This window comes from Agelaius tricolor, unplaced genomic scaffold (genome assembly GCF_023055355.1).
Source record: "Agelaius tricolor isolate 1412-34295 unplaced genomic scaffold, bAgeTri1.0.p SCAF_29, whole genome shotgun sequence".
Taxonomy (NCBI): Eukaryota; Metazoa; Chordata; class Aves; order Passeriformes; family Icteridae; genus Agelaius; species Agelaius tricolor.
The window spans coordinates 1,508,171-1,526,907 of record NW_027269289.1 but is presented as its reverse complement, the minus strand read 5'-3'; the positions used below and the strand labels follow the sequence as shown (position 1 = coordinate 1,526,907).

At 47.5% G+C, this 18,737-nt stretch overlaps 1 protein-coding gene across 5 annotated transcripts in view; it reads right to left on the bottom strand.

Moving 5' to 3' along the window:
• ARHGAP32 (Rho GTPase activating protein 32) overlaps positions 1-18,737 on the bottom strand; it is a 238,606-nt gene that overhangs the window by 77,184 nt on the left and 142,685 nt on the right. For all 5 annotated transcript variants that reach the window (XM_071449843.1, XM_071449846.1, XM_071449840.1 and 2 more), the window contains 2 exons: positions 18,486-18,572; positions 1,485-1,622 (listed from right to left, as the gene is read on the bottom strand). In XM_071449843.1, the coding sequence (XP_071305944.1) occupies positions 1,485-1,622; positions 18,486-18,572 (225 nt within the window). The remainder of the gene's footprint in view (positions 1-1,484; positions 1,623-18,485; positions 18,573-18,737) is intronic.

Sequence of the window (18,737 nt, the reverse complement as noted above, 5' to 3'; positions counted from 1 at the left end):
TGTTCCAACGTGGCCAATTAAAAATAAAAAATATATGATGAGACACCCCACAGCTGCAGAGCAGCAGAGCTGTTCAGCATCTTCACATCCTCTGTGTTTGCAGACAGAATGCAGATTTTCAGGCTCTTGCTCTAAAGTCCAGTTAAATTGATACAAGTAAGGATGCAAGAGATAGGAATGCCTAAAATATAGTTAAAAGTAAACCAGGAATTCATTGTCCTGAATATTGCTGCTTCTGCTGAATTTAAACTTTAAATCCTCCTCAGAAATACCCTGTGTGAAACCAAAGCAAGTGTTAAATCAGTCTCTCTGCTGAGTGATGGGGCTGCATGATCAGTTCCTTAAATTCCATGGCAAACACCCCATAAAATTCCAGGAGATACTAATTTCAGTGTCCACATCCTCCAAAATGATGCAGCCATGATTCACCTGCTGCTTTCCAAGAGATTTTTCTGGACATGAATAAATCTTTCAATTATCAACAGTGAGAAGCTGAGGTAATTTCATCTCATCATACTCTGGGTGAAGACAGCAAGCCAAGAAATGAGAAGTATCTCTTTGAGGGAAAAAAACCACTCATTGAGGGAAAAGAGCTTTTTAAAGACCATTTAAATAACACACTAATGCAACTGCTCTTAAAAAACACTTTAGGAATACTCAGTTTAAAATGGAAGCCTAGCACTCCAAATGGGATTCTTCTTGCAGTGCAGCAGCCTCAGACAGCATGATTCCCTGGGAGTGCTCAGTTGTTAACGCTGAGCCAGAAAATACCCACATCACTGACGAAGTCTCCAAAGACAAAACCAAATTCACATCTAAGGGAACACAGGACAGTAGCTTTCTTGACACTCAATTACCATTCCAGATTCAGGAGCTTAATTAATTTGTCTGAACTTGCACGACATTTCCCTTTAGATCACTGAAATTAGGGGTGGAAAACATTGACTTTATTCGTGGTAGCCAATTTTCAAATGTAGCCCAGGCTGCATTAAAACTACTCTCTACTAGAAGTAAGTATCCTGATTCCTAGTATATTACTAGTATTATATATTACTAGTAATTATAGTAATCTAGTAATAGTAATATAGTAATAGCATTATAGTAATCTAGTAATAGTAATACAGTAATTATATATTTTAGTATTATAATATAGTACTAGAATATAATACTAGTATATAATACTAGAATATACACACAATACTCTTTGAGAATACTCTGTGTACCAGAAATACATGGAATTGCTGAGGCTGGAAAAGACCTCTAAGTCCACCAACTAAACCATGTCCCCACGTGCCACATCCAGACACTTCTGAACACTCAAGGGACATTGACTCCACCACTGCCCCGGGCAGCTCCCTCCAATGCTTGACAGCCCCTTCCACGATGGAATTGTCCCTGATATCCAACAAACCTCCCCCAGAGGTCACTCCTTGCAGAAATCCCATGGCTGGGTGGTGCCCTGGGTGCCCAGAGGGGTCCCTTACCTCGGGGCTGTCCTTCAGGGCATCGGAGCGGGGCAGCTCTGCCAGCTGCGAGAAGCGGCGGTCGTAGATGCACAGGTGGAGGTGTTTGTCCAGCACCCGGAAATCCTCATAGCTCCTCTTCACAATCCAGCTCCTACCCTGCACACACAAACACAGCCACACTGTCAGCAGCTCCTCAGCACAGAGGGGCAGGAGAGGCAAATCTGAGCACAAACAGCACTTTCTCCTTGAAACATCTGAAAGCGATCAAAGTGCCCTAGCAATATTTTCATGGTTTAATTTGCAGGTAACATTTTCATGTTTTAATTTGCAGGTAAAATTTTCAATGTTTTAATTTGCAGGTAACATTTTCATGCTTTAATTTGCAGCAGCCATTCATGCTCAAACCAGCCGTTAGTGGTCCTGTTTTAATTATTTAACCATGGGTTTGGATCTGGCCCAGCAGCATGAGACACATCCAGAGCTTTAACTTCCACCTGTCTTACAAGGATTTTGTGGCATTTTCCTACACAAGGTGTCCTTGCACAAATGTAAATCACCAAGTGATTGTATAAACAGCATGAAATTAGATTCCAAGCAGATAGAATCATATAAACCCAGAGATCTGAAGGCAGGATTGAAGCTTGCAAAATTTCTGCCAGGTGCCCCAGGCAAACTTTCAGCTGAATTAAGAAAACAATCCATGATGAACAATTCTAGCTGCAGATTTATTCCTGAGTGCATATCATTTCCCCAATTAAAATATAGACAAGATACAGACTGCTCCAGGGGACAAGGAAGGGACTGTGGCAGCACAGAGCAGTTTGCTTTGTGAAGCTTTTAATATCTAATGATGACTTTTAAATGCTCCATGGCCTATTATGGTCAATAAAAAATGTTGTAATAATGCAGCAGTTTACAGGTCAAAGCACTTTATGAAGAGTCATTAATCACAGAATTCCAGAGTGGTTTGGGATAGAAGGGAACTTAAAGCCCATCCAGTCCCACCCCTGCCATGGGCACAGACACCTTCCCCTGTCCCAGTTTGCTCCAAGCCCTCTCCAGGCTGGCCTTGGACACTGCCAGGAATGTGGAAGGAATCAAGGGATGGGATTGCTCTGGGTTACACGGGCACACAGAGGCAGTGCCAGGGACTGGAAGTGACACAGGGATGCCTGAAAGTGGAGCAGAAAACAGGGGATGCGTGGGGTAAGGGGGACACAAGAGGGGACAGATCTGTAAATGCTGACCTGCTGTGGCTGGCTGGCAGGGCTCTGCCAGGTGCCCTCTCCCCTGGGATACAAAAGGCATGGCCTACTCTGAATTCCCAGGCATAATTCCTCTATGCTGACTTCTTTATCAGCAAAGTTCTAGGCATCAGTTTTACATTAATATCCAAAGCCTGCGAGGCAATTGCAGATATAGACCCTCCAATCCAGCTACATTCTGTCCCAATGATTTAAGACAACTCCACACTGTGACTGTGTCCATAGACTCTGCTTTCAGTTCATGAGAAATCACCGTATTTCACAATCCTACAAAGAGGCACCTACACAGGATAAATGATTTGGGATTTCCACATTATGTCATTTCACTTCTGTCTATAGGAGAAAAATAAAACCAGGAGTGCAAGGCCAATTCTGTTCAGGGAGCTGTCAGCCTTCCCCATTTCTCCATCTTTTACAATTAAGAGATTCTTGCTCTCTCACTGAGCTGCCAGTGTGACCTTCAAGGTTCAGTCACCAATGTAGGGAACAGCAGCCCGAGAAATCCCTGTGATCCTGGATCTGCCTCTGCCACCAAAGCGGGCATTTCATTCCTCTGTGACCACCCAAACAACAAAATGATCTGTCAAACGTTTCTGAACCTGTCATTAATTCCATTCTATTTCATTTTAAAGGCTGGCCTGGAGCTTTGCAGCCTGGTTGCCATGAATGAGGACAGTAAGAGTTAAAAGCAGCCAGGAGGCAGAGCTGGGTTAGCCCCTGCTGTGCCAGGGTGTGCGGGATCCCACACCATCCCGGTCACAGGGCTGACAGCAGCAGGAAAAGGTGATGGATGAGCAGGGACAGCTTACCCCACACCAGCAGCAGTGTCTCTGGGAGGCTCCTGGAGCAAGGGCAGGCAGCAGAGCCGGAGCGCGGGCAGGGAACCGGGATCCTCAGCTCCTGCACCTCCAAACTGCAGCTCGCAGCTGCTAAGCAACCAGCAGAGCTCTCCCTGAGCTCTCCCATACCTGAGCCATCCCTGAGCTCTCCCTGAGCCATCCCTGAGCTCTCCCTGAGCTCTTCCTGAGCTCTCCCACCCCTGAGCCATCCCTGAGCTTTCCCTGAGCACTCTCATCCCTGAGCTATCCCTGAGCTGTCCCTGCCAGCAGCCCAGGCTCCAGGAGAAGGATGCTGTAGGTGCCTGGAGGCCAGAACCTCATCACCATTCCCAGGTCACTCAGCCTAGGATTGTGGACATCAGGCTCTTGTGCAAAAGGATCATAGTTTACTTCATGGAATCATAGAATATCCTGAGTTGGACCCACAGGATCATCATTCCACTGCTGTCCCTGCCCAGATCCCCCAACAATCCCACCCTGGGCATCCCTGGCAGCGCTGTCCAAAGGCTCCTGGAGCTCTGGCAGCCTTGGGGCTGTGCCCATTCCCTGGGGAGCCTGGGCAGTGCCAGCACCCTCTGGGGGAAAAATCTTTCTCTAAATCCAACTTAAACCTCCCCTGGCACAGCTCCAGCTGTTCCTCAGGACCTGTCAGTTCTCTCAGAAGAGCTCAGCAGCTGCCCCTCCACCTTCTGGGAACGGGGCTGCCCATTCCTGTCTCACTCAGAGTGGCCGTGCGCAGGCTGTGCTGGCACAGAGCAGCACCTCAGGAGCAGTAACACACATTTCCACCCAGCAGAATGTTATTCCAACACCCTAAAGGGGAGTATTTACCAATATTCTACAACTTTAAGCCTGGCATAACTTATTTCAAAAAGCTCCCATGCTTTAGGCTGCACTTCAAATTGTATTAAGCCAATTTTTTTGCAGATTTGGAGCCTGAGTGATGAATTTTTAAGCCACATTTACATGGGATGCAATTAACTTTACAGGAAGGAATCACTGCAGCAATCGAGGAAGGAACTGGACAGTATTTAATGCTTCCCCTTAGATCTCCAGCACAGGAAAGCACAGTCTGGATTCTCCCAGCCAGACTCCCAGAGAGCCACAGCCAAAGCAGCAGCAACAGCAGCAGCCTCATCCCAGATCCAAAGTACCACAAAGGTTTCCAATATAACTGGAAACCATATAATATCACTTACCAATATAAAAACTGTATACCTTGCTCCCCTTTCCTGCAAATTCTCAAGCACCAGAAAGGTTTAGCAAAAGGATTCTTTTTAAATTTAGAGCTAATAAAATATCAGACACACAAGTAAGTGCCTGTCAAGTTGGTCTTGTGTTGTTAACTGTATTTTATATCAAAGCTCATAATTTCTGGGGTTTCAGGCACTCAACATCAATATGGCAAAAATGACTTCTTTGTGTTTTTAATGATTTCCATAAACTGCTGCACAAATAAATTTTTGATCAGCCTCTCATTTTCTAATTCAATAATTACTTTTCATTTCCATAATTATTAATTGTCCTGATTTACAGAAGCACAGGCTTAAATCCCATTCACTTCAGTGGGACATAAGAGGTGAAGTTAAGCACAAAGTGATTTCCCAGATTCAGACCTTCAACTACAAACCTGGCTGTGACAAAATTCTTTAAAATAAAAAAATCAAATTCAAATATCAAGTGAAGATTTCAATAATGCCATTAAATAGTTTCAGGATCTTTAAAAGGAAAAATTGACCACCAACTTAAAAACAAGTTCCTCTTGAAAAAAAAATCGAAGTATTTTTTGATACTGCTTTTTACAGAAACATTCACAATGAAAAGCATCATGAAGAATCTGGAATTTCTCTCAGAATGGAAAATCTGGTCTCATCCCTACTCTTTTCCCATCCTGATCTGTTCTCCCTCACTCTGCTGGGTAGGATGAGATGCCTGGTGAGATTTCAGCCTCTGCACAGAGCTGCTGATCTTTTTCTGATTATCAAAGCAAGGAGAAATGTCATGCTAAAGAAATGATTGGAGACTACTGAACTGATTTAATTTCCAGTGAGCCAGAGATCTGAACCCTCCGTCAGTGGCACCAGCACTGCAAGATCACAGATCAGAGACACTCCCAGGCTTCACTTGGCACAGGAGGAGATGGGGAGGGACAGGGTCCCAGAGCCCAGCTCCACAAGGAATATTTTTAGCTCTGCTGAACAAATGGCCTGCGGAGGACAATGAGCAGCCACAGCCTGGAGCAGTTTCCTACTCCCTAAAGCTCAGCTCAATCCTGTGGCACTTGAGCAGCAGTGTCATTCCCACTGCCATTCTTCCCATCCTGATTGCTGCAGCTCAGTGATGGCTTCATTACCAACAGACAGACATTATCCACTGCAAATCTGAGAGGAAGCAATTTTAAACCTTTCCCTGCAGTTTCATTCCCCCAGTCAAAGCCCACTTTGCTCCATCATCCCTTAAACTCTTCAATTATCAGTACAAGAATCATGCTCTTTTCTAACTGGGGCTCCCCTAAGTCTGGGTCAGTTCCATAGTGGAATATTTGTATGTGGGTTTAACTGTTTCCACTCAGCATCTGGCAGAAAACTCTTCCTGCTCTGCCCTGAGCAACACCCAGAGGCACCCAGCCTGCAAGTGAGGTCCAGCTGCTGCCAGGATTTGTGGTACCATCCATTCACAAAACTTACACACTAGAATCTTGTATTAAAGATTTATAGATCTTCTTGCTATGTAAGAAAAACTGCTGTTTCCAGCTGGATCTGTCTCCATGTCAGCAGGCAGGATGCCACCCTGTCCATCAATCCCTCTCCAAGCCGGCCTGGCTGCACTGAGCTCCAGCACACACAACCTTCCTGTCCCTCAGTCTGACTGCATTTGCTCTACAGCACTTAGGATTTATTTATTTTAAGACAGGGATAGACCTTTCTCTTCTGGTTCAAATGCTTATTTCCTCAGAGAGAACACATGGATGCTCTCCTGAACCTTGCAGCCCACATGGAGAGCAAGCGCAGAAAATGAGATGAAAGTATAAGGCGAAAGTCACTTCAGTTTGACCCCTCAGTAAGAAAACACCACAGATTAAATGGCTGGAAAAGCAGCAGCATCCAGCAGGGCAGGTTAACTCTGCCATGGGTGACTCTTACAGCTGTCTGGGGCTCGGGCTCTGTATGTTATTCCAGACTGACCCTTCAGCCCTTTCCTGTTTCAAGTCACAGCAGAAAATGGTTTAGAGATTTAGTCAAAACAGAAAGCAAGATGGATAAAATCCATCCCAGGGAGTTCACCCAGGAAGTGTTTTTAGCTGGTGCCTGAGGTCACTTTATCTACACTTACATTTGTTTACCAAAGTGATTCCATGACTTCTGGTGTGTTATTGTAACTTGAAGGAAATTATAAATCTTTAAAACTTAAAGGGAGTTTGCACTAAGGAAACATAAAAGCACTTTATTTCTGAATGAAACACTAAAACTTCAGCACTCCACCTGGAATTACAGCTCATGGACACGAGGGAGGAACAAGCACGAGATAAGAGGGAAAATAGAAATGGACAGAGCACAAGGCAGAGGAGAAAATTTGCTATATTTATGTGGTGAACCCTTATTAGTCTTATTCCACAGCATAAATTAATCTCTCAGCATTAATTATCAGTTTATTATCAATTAATTACAGTCACTAGGAAAAAAATATATTTTAATGGAAACCACTGCAGCTTTTCTCCCCTGAAAGTTATATTTCCTTGTGCTGCTGGATTCCAGATAGGAGCCCCCAGAGCACACGTGGGGACACAGGGCTGGGTCTGAGGGACACCCTGTCTGTCCTCACTGCTTGGGAAATCACTCCTCAGGTGTGTGTGGTTCTCTGGGGGAGAAGGTGACACCAGCCATGAGCCCCAGTGGTTCCTGTGTCCCTCAGAGGAACAACTTTGCCAGAGTAGATAAACGCTAGGCTCAGGCTTTGGGGATGAGTGGTTTTGTACAGGTACAGAGGAGTAAGAGCCCAGCAAGACAACCCAACACAAACCGAGTGCCTGAAACCCTAAGAGCCATTTTCCTCCCAGAACCAGCCCATTTCTGAATGGCAGCCTGACAGACCTTGAACTCAACCCAGGATTTACAGCCCTCGACATGTGAGTGACATTCCTGCTCTCCTGCCATGCTGTAATTTAAACACTTCCATATCCATCATCTCTTCAGCAAAATTCCACCATGGAGCAGTGGGTCAGGGGTGAGAGGAGGGTGGGCACAGCATGGGGGGCTGCTTTTCTGCACTTCAGAAAATTACAGTCGTGACATGAGAGCTTGGAGCCGCAAACAAAACCTTCAGAGCCAGAGCAGAGCTCAGGGAGCTGAAATTCCACCATCCTCCATGTAGCACAGCAGTGAGGGGGTGTATGTACAGCTACAAATGACTGTATGGACCTTGCAGGCATTAAACACAACTCCCTCCTCACCCCACAGCCCAAATGTGCCACGAACTGCTCTGCACTCAACCACAGGGGAGGGTTCCATCAAAGCCAGCAGCCACCACTAGCCTTTGGAGCAAAACAAACAAAAAACCTTTAAAATTACTTGCCTGAGGTTGTTAAAACAAAAGAAAATTACAGAATCCCAGGATGGCTTGGGTTGGGAAGGACCTTAAACCCCATCCAATGCCACCCCTGCCATGGGCAGGGACACCTTCCCCTGTCCCAGAGTGCTCCAAGCCCCAGTGTCCAGCCTGGCCTTGGGCACTGCCAGGGATCCAGGGGCAGCCCCAGCTGCTCTGGGCACCCTGTGCCAGGGCCTGCCCACCCTCACAGGGAACAATTCCCGATTCCCAATATCCCATCTCTCCCTGCCCTCCAGCAGTGGGAAGCCATTCCCCTGCTTTCCTATTTCCAAAACTTCCTGAATTCCTTGCTTGAGGTCACCTACAGCATCAGCAGCTTTGGCAGATAGAGATCTCAATTTTCTTAAATCTCATTTCTCAGGCAGGCCATGGCAGCTTGTATATATGTTTGTATGTATGTATGTATATATATATATGAGATCAGAGAACAGAACCATGTTCTTGTAAACACAAACTGCCAGTGAGTAAAGAGATTTTTTATAGGTCCAAACCCAAAGAACTATTTGAACACCCCCCATGACCCCGTTAGGCCTGCTATGCCACAGGTCAGACATCCATGATATCATTTACAAACAGCAGGCACTTGGGAGCACAGAAATAACAAAACCCTGCTGTATCTGCCACTGCTCCCTTCCAGCCCCATTCACCCTGATGCTCCAGAACGAAGCAACACTACCAGTGCTTGGAAAATATCACTAACAGGGTAAGGAATGCCTCTGGGCAAGGTTAGAGATAAAAACCATGAGTATTCCCAGGGAAAAAAAATCTGTGTTAGAGATGCAGCTGATCAAGCCTCAAGGAAGGGTGAAACATTATTTTGAAAGCACAAGAAACAGAAGCAGTTATGGGGAGGTTTTGTGAACAAAGCTGGAGTCAAAATGGAAAATCATCTGCTTTTCTGGCAGCTGCAGCCATCAGTTTTATGAAGAAAGAGTGAAAAGTGGTGCCAAGGCCCAGGAGATGAAATATTTAAGACAGACCATCTTCAATATCTAATATCCCTGATGGCAGCTTTTCAAAACCTAAACCACAACGTTTGAAATAAAGGCACAGTTTTTAACCCACAGATGACTTTAAAATGCACCATTTAGAAAACAGAAAATCCTGATCTGTCAAAACCTGAGCCCTTGGTGTCAAACCTGCTCTAAGGTCTTGGAAAATACAGTCTGTGTTTATTTCTGATGCCTCCATCCCCCAGCCTGTGGCACATCCTCAGAGTGACACAATTCAGAGTGACAACGAACACCTGCTCCGTGCATTTTACAAACTTGGGGCCCAAACCTGCTCTGTAACTCTGGGAAAGCCCCCACAATTTAGGGAACAAGCTCAAATCAGGTTTCCCCTGAGAATTCTGTGATTGACTCCTCTAAACAAAACTTATTTGTAATGTGACACAGGGTGAGGCAAAGCACCTCTATTTACTGAGTGCAACAGCAGCACTCTCAGCCTCTTATTACCCAGACAGATCCATTACAAATTATCTTCAGAGTATCAGTTTAATAACCCATGTGCACTCAGTGTAACTGGTAGGAGAGAACTTCAGAAAATGTTGTGATTGTGTATTTTGCCACCTGGCTCTGTGCCAGTAAATATTTGCTACAAATAGCAATAATGATGCATCTCTGATTTACTGCTGAAGTATCTTTAGGACAAGATGCCCTAAGGAGGGTTAGGTTGGACATTAGGTTGTATTTTTTTTAATGGAAAAGGTTGTCAAGACCTGGCAGAGGTTGCCCAGAGCAGTGGTGGGTGGAGTCACAGTCCCTGGAAGAGCTAAAAAAACTGTGTTGATGTGGCACTTGGGGACAGAGATTGGTGGTGGCTTGGCAGTGCTGTGGCAAAGGTTAAACTCCATGATTTTGGAGGTTTTTCCCATCCTAAATGACTCCATAAGTCAATGATTCTGCCTTTACACACACACTGTTTATTATGATGTGGTTTCTGTGCCTTGAGAGAGCCTTTTTGAAACCATCCCTTCCTGCCCTGCCTGCTCTCCATTTTATGTGCAGTGAATCTGTTATTTGGAAGTGCAGATGCTGTTCCAAGGTCTGTGAACTTCACCTACCCTGAGGCTGAGCATCCCAGCTGCTCACCTGGGCTGTCTGCTGCTGCTCCCTCAGCCTCCTACACCGGCATCACCTGGTGACCAGAGCAGCTTTGCAGCCTTGCAGAGGATGGGAGGGGATGAAGCAGTTTTAGATGATTTGTCCCAAAAGCCCTGTCACCTTCCCCAGGTAAACAGGCATTGAAAATGACAAACCTCCCCATAAGGAACAAACATCAAGGCAGGAAGGAATATCCCCACAATCCTCCTCCCATTCTGGACTTGAACCAAGCCTTGCTCTTGGAAAAGTTGTAGAACAAGTGAATTGTAGACAAAGGGCCCCTCTGCAAAGCATCTGCACTGCTCAGTTGTGGGGATGACTTGGTGTCTCATCAGAACAGCCCCAGTGTCCCCTTCAATTTGTGGCCAGGCCCAGCCTTGTCTCCAAAGCACCACATGAGGGTCAGGAGCCCTGCCAAGATCCATCCCAGTCCCCATGGCTTTCTGCAGTGGCCCTCAGTGCCAGAGCATAGAGCACAGTCTGGTCTCTAATTCTGGGCTGGTTTTCTGTCTGAAGGCAAAGGACACGACTTTAACAAACGACCACGGAATTGTGAGAGCTTCTGCTGCTCACAAAACCCCTTCCAGAACAGCACTTCCACTGACACTGCACTTTATCCTGACAAAGGATCTCCCCTCTCTCTCATCATCCCTCCCTAGAGCAGGGCCTGGCCCTCCCCTTCAGCTGGGGGGTTTCCACCAGGGAAAAGCACCTGAGGTTGTTCAGTATCACTCACATCCCCTTTGACAAGAACTGCCCAGCATCTCAGCCTCATGCAGCTCTGATGAACTGGGAGCCTCTTGTCTTGAGGAGGTTATTTCCAGATACCTTCTTTCCCCAGCAACACCTTCCCTCAAATAAATTCCTGAGCATTTCTCCACTGGAATTTGAGCACAAAAGCCTCTGTCCCTGGCATGCTGAGGGGACAGCTTGAAGTACACCTACATTTGCACCTGCTGAAAAAATGTGCTTTAGCACCAACAGCTCCAGAACAGTTTTTATTTTTGCAATGTCAGAAATTTATTATAAATGAATTATTCCGTTCAAAATCCACACACAGCTACAACCCTGGTTTTGCATCTCATGCATCCAGAGTTAAGAAAACAAAGAGCTGACCTCATTTCTGTCACAATACACGTTTAAATAATTAAATAGAGCAAAAAAAAAAATCTGAAGAGGGCCATGAATGGAGCAATTAAAGACCAAAGCTGAAGGGTGGCAGTAATTTTTCATGTCTTGTGAGCAGTGGATGGATCTGAGCAGTGAATCTGCCCTGTCCTTCAGCCCCAGCAGCAGGGAAGGGAACCCCAGAGCCCCAGGGTCCAGCTGGGACAGTGCAGTCTGCTCCTGGAGGGACAAAAATCCCTTTTACCTATACTGGCATTGCCATGGTGACATGTCCAAACAGGACAAGGGGAAACAGCCCCAAGCTGTGCCAGGGGAGGTTCAGCTTGGACACCAGGAGGAATTTCTTCCTGGAAAAGCTGGAAGGGGCTGCCCAGGGAGGTTCCTGGAGTGTCTAAGGAAGGCCTGGATGTGGCACTCAATGTTCTGGGCTGGTGACAAGGTGGGGATCAGTCACAGGGTGGGCTTGATGGTCTGGGAGGGCTTTTCCAGCCTCAAGGACTCCATGACTCTGGGTGAGAATTAAGGATCACAGGCCAAAACTCCAGGCTGAGCAAAGGGTATGGTGAATCTGCTTTCAGAGCAGGACACAGCAGACCCCAGTGTTAATCCTGCTGGATGGAAGTGCTGCCCTACCCAGTCCTGCAGGAGATCTCTGAGCACCAGCCAGTCAAACCCTGGTCCTTAACAGCTACTCCCCCAATTAGTAAATGAATTTATCCTTTATGTTACCACGCCAGCTACAGAGTAATGATGTTAATTAAGCAGTTCAGATGTAATTCAACCCCTAGAGCTGGCAGTTTACTTCCCCAAAGCCTGGAACAGAGCCAGGGGTTTCAAAGCCCCTCCACCTTGGCTTTGGGATCTCCTGAGGTCTGAGCACAGCCCAGAGCACCCTGCAGGCTGCCTGCCAGCTTCAGGCATTCTTGATTAATTCTCATTCCCACTGTCACTTTGCTTTTATTTACTGCTGCTGGGAGCAGGAGGCACACAGTGTGTGACCTCAGATCCACCGGAGCACAGCACTGGAGTGATGGATTAGCAGGGTGCAAACCAGGAATTCTGCTGCTTTCTTTTCTGATGTGAAACAGCCCTCAACACCCGAGAAAAGCTTAGGACAGAGGTTTCAACATGTGTGAACATCTGGAAGGATGGGGTAGAAATACACAAGCCAGAAAGGCCTGTGGGCAGATTTTAAAAAGGTTTTGTGGATTTACAAAATACCCAGGACTTGTTACCCAGAGAAGCTGTGGCTGCCCCATCCCAGGATGGGGCTTGGAACAACCTGGTCTAGTGGAAGGTGTCCCTGCCCATGGCAGGGGCTGGAACTGGATGGGCTTGAAGCTCTTTTCCAACTCAAACATTCCATGATTCCACCTCCAGACACCTGTACACATGAGGCACCAGACTCGTGGACAACCTGTCAGTGGAAGTCTCATTTCCCTGGTCTTCTTCAGGCAAGTGGTGCCAAGAGGCAGAAAAGAAGAACAAAAAACAAGGCAGGGGAAAGGTCATGATGGTGACCAGAATTTTAATGCATCTGAAAGCAGAGGAGCTTTTCTGAGCCCTGAGCACACACAGCCTGGCCCTGACCAAGGGGTGAGGACACACAGATAGGGACAGGAGGCTGCATCATGGGAAAATTTGCTGTTTATTAAAAGCATCCATTAACCGCTTCTGGTTTGTTCAGTAAAATCCTAAATCAAGGCAGAAAATCCTATATAAACATGGAGAAGGAGGCTAACACACATTCTGAAAACAGATTTTGCACTGGGTAGGATCTACCTGGATGCTCCACATAGATATATCTCTTTAATAAATACATGAAAGCTTTCCCCTCTCTGTATTTCTATATGGATATAAAGCACACAGAAGAATTAATACCTGTGAGTTAGAATCTGTCCTTCAGTCATCAGCTTAAAGAGCTTTTCACAGGAGCAAAGTAGGACTTACTCAGTTCCTGTTCTCCAGGTGTTTGAGTTTCAATCAGAAACTATTAATAAAGAAGACAAAGAACCCAACCATATTTTGAATGTTTGACTCAAAAATCTCCTGCAAGCAATTTGTGGTTCCAGCCTGGACTATCCCAGGCAGCCAGAAGCAGCAAACCACATTTGAGATGTTGCTCCTCTGACTCAGACATTGCCCTTGTGGGAAGATCTTGCACTCTCTCCTCCCCAGAAACCACCCAGGAGGGGAGTCCTGCCTGCCCTTCCTCCTTGGAGCCTGCCTTTCCTGGCCTCCCCCTGTGCCCCTGCACACTCCTTACTGCTCAGGGAATGTGGGGTGGGGATGCCTTCAGAGCTTGGCAAATCCTGCTCTCCAAGCAGAAGGTGCCCAGCTCAAACCTCCCGCAGGGCAGAGCTGGGACAAGTGGCTGAGGTTTGGGGCAATGTCCTCCTCTGGGGCACCAGGGACCTGCTTCCATCCACCAGAGCAAACACAGCCCCTGCTGGAAGGAAGAACAGGAACAGGGCACAGCACTGGGCATCCCGTGCCACAGGAACAGCTCAGCTCCTGCCAGCCTGAAAACGGCAGCAGGAAAATGGACAAAACCCTACCTGGACCACAAGAATTCCTGCTCTGGGAACAGCCTTAGAAAAAAGGCTCCCTTTGCTGGCATTATCCCTGGAAGGGAGGAGCAGGAAAGGTGCTGTGGCTGGGCTGCCATCACAGCAGTCAGCCTTGTTTAATCCCTGAGATTGTGTCAGCCCTGGCTCGTGCTTGTGCAGTCTGACATCCCTGCTGAGCAGGGCCTGTCACTCCTGTCCCAACAATCCACCTGTGAGCATGGACATGAGCAGCCAAAGCCTCGGGAAAGGCTGGAAGTTCCAGCCCCCCCCCGAATGTGAACATCTCCACAGACAGTCCTTGTTCTCTCCCTGCCACTCCAAATGTCACCAAAAATGATGCTTGAGGTGTTCCAACACCACAAATTTCACATAGTAAACAGCATTTACAAGTTTCATTTTTCAGAACAAAAGCTGAGACTGGGCATTCTTCTGTTGTAATATTTAAGTAAGTACACAGGGAGTACCTGTAATGTTGCACAAACAAACCCCAAAACATCCAAAAGGCCATTTCCAGCCTTCCTTACAAGCTGACTGGATTAGCCCATTCCAACCCTTTTGCAGGCTCTGAGTTGTGCTGATTTATTCTCCAGAGACAAAGTAACTCCTTTTAAATGTGGTTCAGGCTGTGTAAATTCTTTGTTTATCCCTGTGGAAACTCCCAAGGATTGCAAACACTGTCCAAGGACTTTCACTGCAGCAGGTACAGCACAAATTCCTCAGGGGTCTCAGCCATCCCCTGTGCTCCTCCAGGAACCACAGGGATTCCCAATTCCTGTCTCCAGGTTCAGAGGGTCCACAGGTACAGTCCTCACACCACCCTTTCTGGACTTCACCCTTTTATTTTAATAATATCACTCTTTTCACAGAACTCCTGAAATCTATCTTCTAGAAATGCGAGTTCAGCGCAATCTTACTTGGAAAAAAAAAGGAAAATCAACCTGAATTGCTGAAAAAAACCTCAAACCAAACCCTCCCATCATTGTCTCTTCCCAATAGGATTTAATTCCCTCCCTTTGTCATTTCCTAGTTTTCATGTTTAAATTTGTTAAAAGGAATCAAAAGAAGAATCCTATCTCTCCTCTTTTCTGAAACAGCTCTCTATATAGTCCTACTTCTTCTTAAGAGCTAATAAACTGGATTAATTTTTTTAGGTTTTTAAGTAGAAGAAAAGCTGAGCAGAGACTTAACCCCTCCTCTGAAGCTTGCACAAAGCCTGAATTTCACAAGCTGACTTGTAGCACAAATACACCTCCCAAAGAATGCTTTTTCAAACCTTAGCTGGGAAGGTTTTGCAAAATAGGTATCAAGCACTAATTCTCTTTACAGCACTAAAATGATACTTACAGCTGGGAAGGAGTGGGATAGAATTCCCTCAGTGTAAGTAGCTGTGTCCTGCCAAACCCAGCTAAGGCTGAGCTGGATGTTTGAAATATCTGCTGCTCCAAGGCTTTGCTTTGCTGCCTGTTCCAGAGGGAATGGCACAGAAAATGCCACCTGATGGGCACAGCACAGGGGGGTCTGCCCAGCCCAGACTGGCCAAGGCCAGCACTGGCCCCCAAACCCAGGGGTTTGACTGATTTCTCCAAGTCTGGAATCAAGAGTTGCCAGGATGGCAACACCCTCACTCTTTGCTATCTGCTTCTGCAACAAATCACAGCAATTTAGAGCTTTTACACTCATGGGATCCAGCCTCCCAAGCAGAAGGGGCCTGTGTCCATCTGACAATCCAGGACACAGCTCAGGCTGCTGCAGTGCCCAAACACCAGTGCTGGAAGCACATCCAAAGGGTGAGGAAAGCCAAATTTGGTTTTCAGGCTTTTTTCCTCCCCCCTTCAATATTTTTGGCCTGATCAAGATGTACCCTGCCCAAATGTGTCCCCACTGCACCAGCACTCCATGAGCTATTTCACACCTCCCATGCCATTCTCCTGTGGAGCCAGCTCCACACAGACACTGCTGGTGTCCAAGGGGTGATGGAATGGAATCTTCCCCTGCACAGGGAGAGGCCAGGGGGGCCAGGGCTGGAGGATCTCCATGGCAGAAATGATGCTCAGCTGTGCAGTTCCTCCCATGCCTTCCTGGTCATTGGATCCAAATGTCACAAATGTCTCAGCTTCCTCTGGATCTGAGAGACAGGGACATGCAGTAATGTGGGACAGGGTGGTCACAGGCCTGGGGAAGGGAGAAGCTCCAGCTAGCCAGGGGCAGTACTTTATAACAGAAGAATAGAAAAATATAAGAGAAAAAAGAAGGAAAAAATACAGGAAATGTAAGGGAAAAAAAGAGAAAAGGGAAAGAGGGGGAAAGGGCAAAAAATAAGAGGGGAAAGAGGAAAAGAGGGAAAAGAAGAAAGAGAAAAAGGAGAAAGAAAAAAGGGAAAGAGGAAAAAGGGAAAGGGGGAAAGAAGAAAATGGGAAAGAGGAAAAGAGAGAAAAGGGGAAGAGAAAAAGGAGAGAGAAAAGGAAAAGGGGAAAAGGGAAAGAAAATAAAGTAAAAATAAAATGAAAACATGAAAAAGAGGAAGAAAGGGAGACAAAGGATGGTTCTACAACCATTCTTTAATGTATGAGGCCAAATCCCAGGGTTTGAATTTGAGTCCAGTTACAGAGGGAAGGGAAGAGGAGGGGAGGGGAGGGGAGGGGAGGGGAGGGGAGGGGAGGGGAGGGGAGGGAAGGGAAGGGAAGGGAAGGGAAGGGAAGGGAAGGGAAGGGAAGGGAAGGGAAGGGAAGGGAAGGGAAGGGAAGGGAAGGGAAGGGAAGGGAAGGGAAGGGAAGGGAAGGGAAGGGAAGGGAAGGGAAGGGAAGGGAAGGGAAGGGAAGGGAAGGGAAGGGAAGGGAAGGGAAGGGAAGGGAAGGGAAGGGAAGGGAAGGGAAGGGAATTTCTCAGGAGCTGGGCCTGGTGCACAGTGGCTACAATTCCCATGTCCAAGGCTAACAGAATTCCCCCCATTGTCCCCACTCAGATGAAATCCATGCCTGTACCCTCAGACACATCCCAGCAAAGCTCTGGAGAGTGGGAGCAAGGCACCAGAGGAGCAGGGTCAGGCCTCACCTCCATTGCTCCCCATCCCAGCTCTCTGCTGCTCCTGGGCCTCCCTCCTGCACAGGGGTACTCTGCAGGGTCTGATACACAATTATACCTGAGGCCACCCTGTGAATCAGGGTGCTGTCAGTCAGGTGGGGGAAGGATCAGAAGTGATGTGCTCTGGAGCTACTGAAAAACTGCCATGTTCTCCAGGCTCACCAGCAACAGCCAGGGAATAATCCAGGGCTCATCCCTCCACTGAGCACTGCAAATGTACCCCAAATGTGAGGGCTCCAAACACACTGAAATTCCAACTTCCTACAGTCCCCTGCAAGTCCCTTTGCCAGGCACTGCCCTGCTGTGGCTGGGACAGACGTGTGCCCACGCCCAGGGTCTGCTGTGCTGCCTGTCAGCCTGGGCTGCTGGGCTGGGCAGTGCTGCTTTTGGGCCAGACTGGATCCAGGGGGTTACAACAGTCCCAAAAAATGCCAAAACACTGGCAAATCTGAGAGATGTCCACCTTGAGCCTCTCTTTCCTCTCCCAAGAGCACGTTCATAAACATGCACAGGAACATGTGAAAGCTGCCCACAGAGAGGAATTATTATATTAATATACTATTATTATAATTCCTGCTGGAATTAACACTGTTGGAGCTCAGCCTGGCCAAGCTCCACCTCCAGAACAGGGTAAGAGGCTCTGCTCCTTGAGATGTGGGATGCAGGATGCTGTGTTCCTCAGCTCTCACAACACCCCACTCTGAGCACAGAGCTGAGGCAGCAGAGCAGGGACCCTGCAAATTCACCACCTGTCAGTGTGTACTCACTGCTAAGATGGATGCTCAGGGGGTGCTGAGGTGAATCATGGAAAGAGCTGCTGTCCTGAACCCAGGAAAACAACCCAACACAGGCAGTAACTCCCACTGAACCTGCCAGCACCCTGCATCTCCCACAAAGGGTGACTCACTGAGCATACTAAAACACACCCATTAGGCAGCATTTTACAAGGGCACACAGATCAGCAGATGAAGAATTCGTGGGACAGAGCAGCAGATTCCTCTGCCCAAAGCATCCCGAGATGAGAATTCCACGCCAAGTGTCTGGGAGGAGATCAACACTCCTGGCAGCACACTGAGGGAACAAACCTCTGGCTGGGATTCTCCCTGGTGGGGTCACTGGTGTGTCCAGGTGTCCATGCTCCCCCCAGAGTGAGCTCAGCCTGGGCACATCCACTCCTGTCTCTGGGCTCATCCCTGGCCATCAGTGAGGATTATTTCCTTCACACTCTCATTCTTCTCCCCTCAATCCTTCTCTCCTAAAACATGCTGGTGGCAGCACCACAGGCAGCAGCCCTCGGGGACCGAGCCAGGGAAGAGGTGGAAAACCCCAGACACACCACAGGGAAGCATCACATCCCAACATTCTGGGGCTGTGTGGGAAAGAGAATGAAAGCCAGGCTGGGGAGAGAAAACAGGGCATTTACCTGACAGGAGATCTGCACCAGGTACACCAGCTCCTTGGACTCACAGCCATTCCTCGTCACTTCGTTCTGTTCCTCTGGGAGTGAGAGCTGCAGGGCAGGGAGGAGAGGAGAGGAGAGAGGAGCAGTCAGTGAGGGCACAAACCAGCCCAGAGCAGCACATGGAGCTCAGCACCCACAGCAGACATGCTGAGTCCCAGGGAACCAGGCAATCAGGGAATCAGGGCATCAGGGAATCAGGGAAGGGCTTGTCTG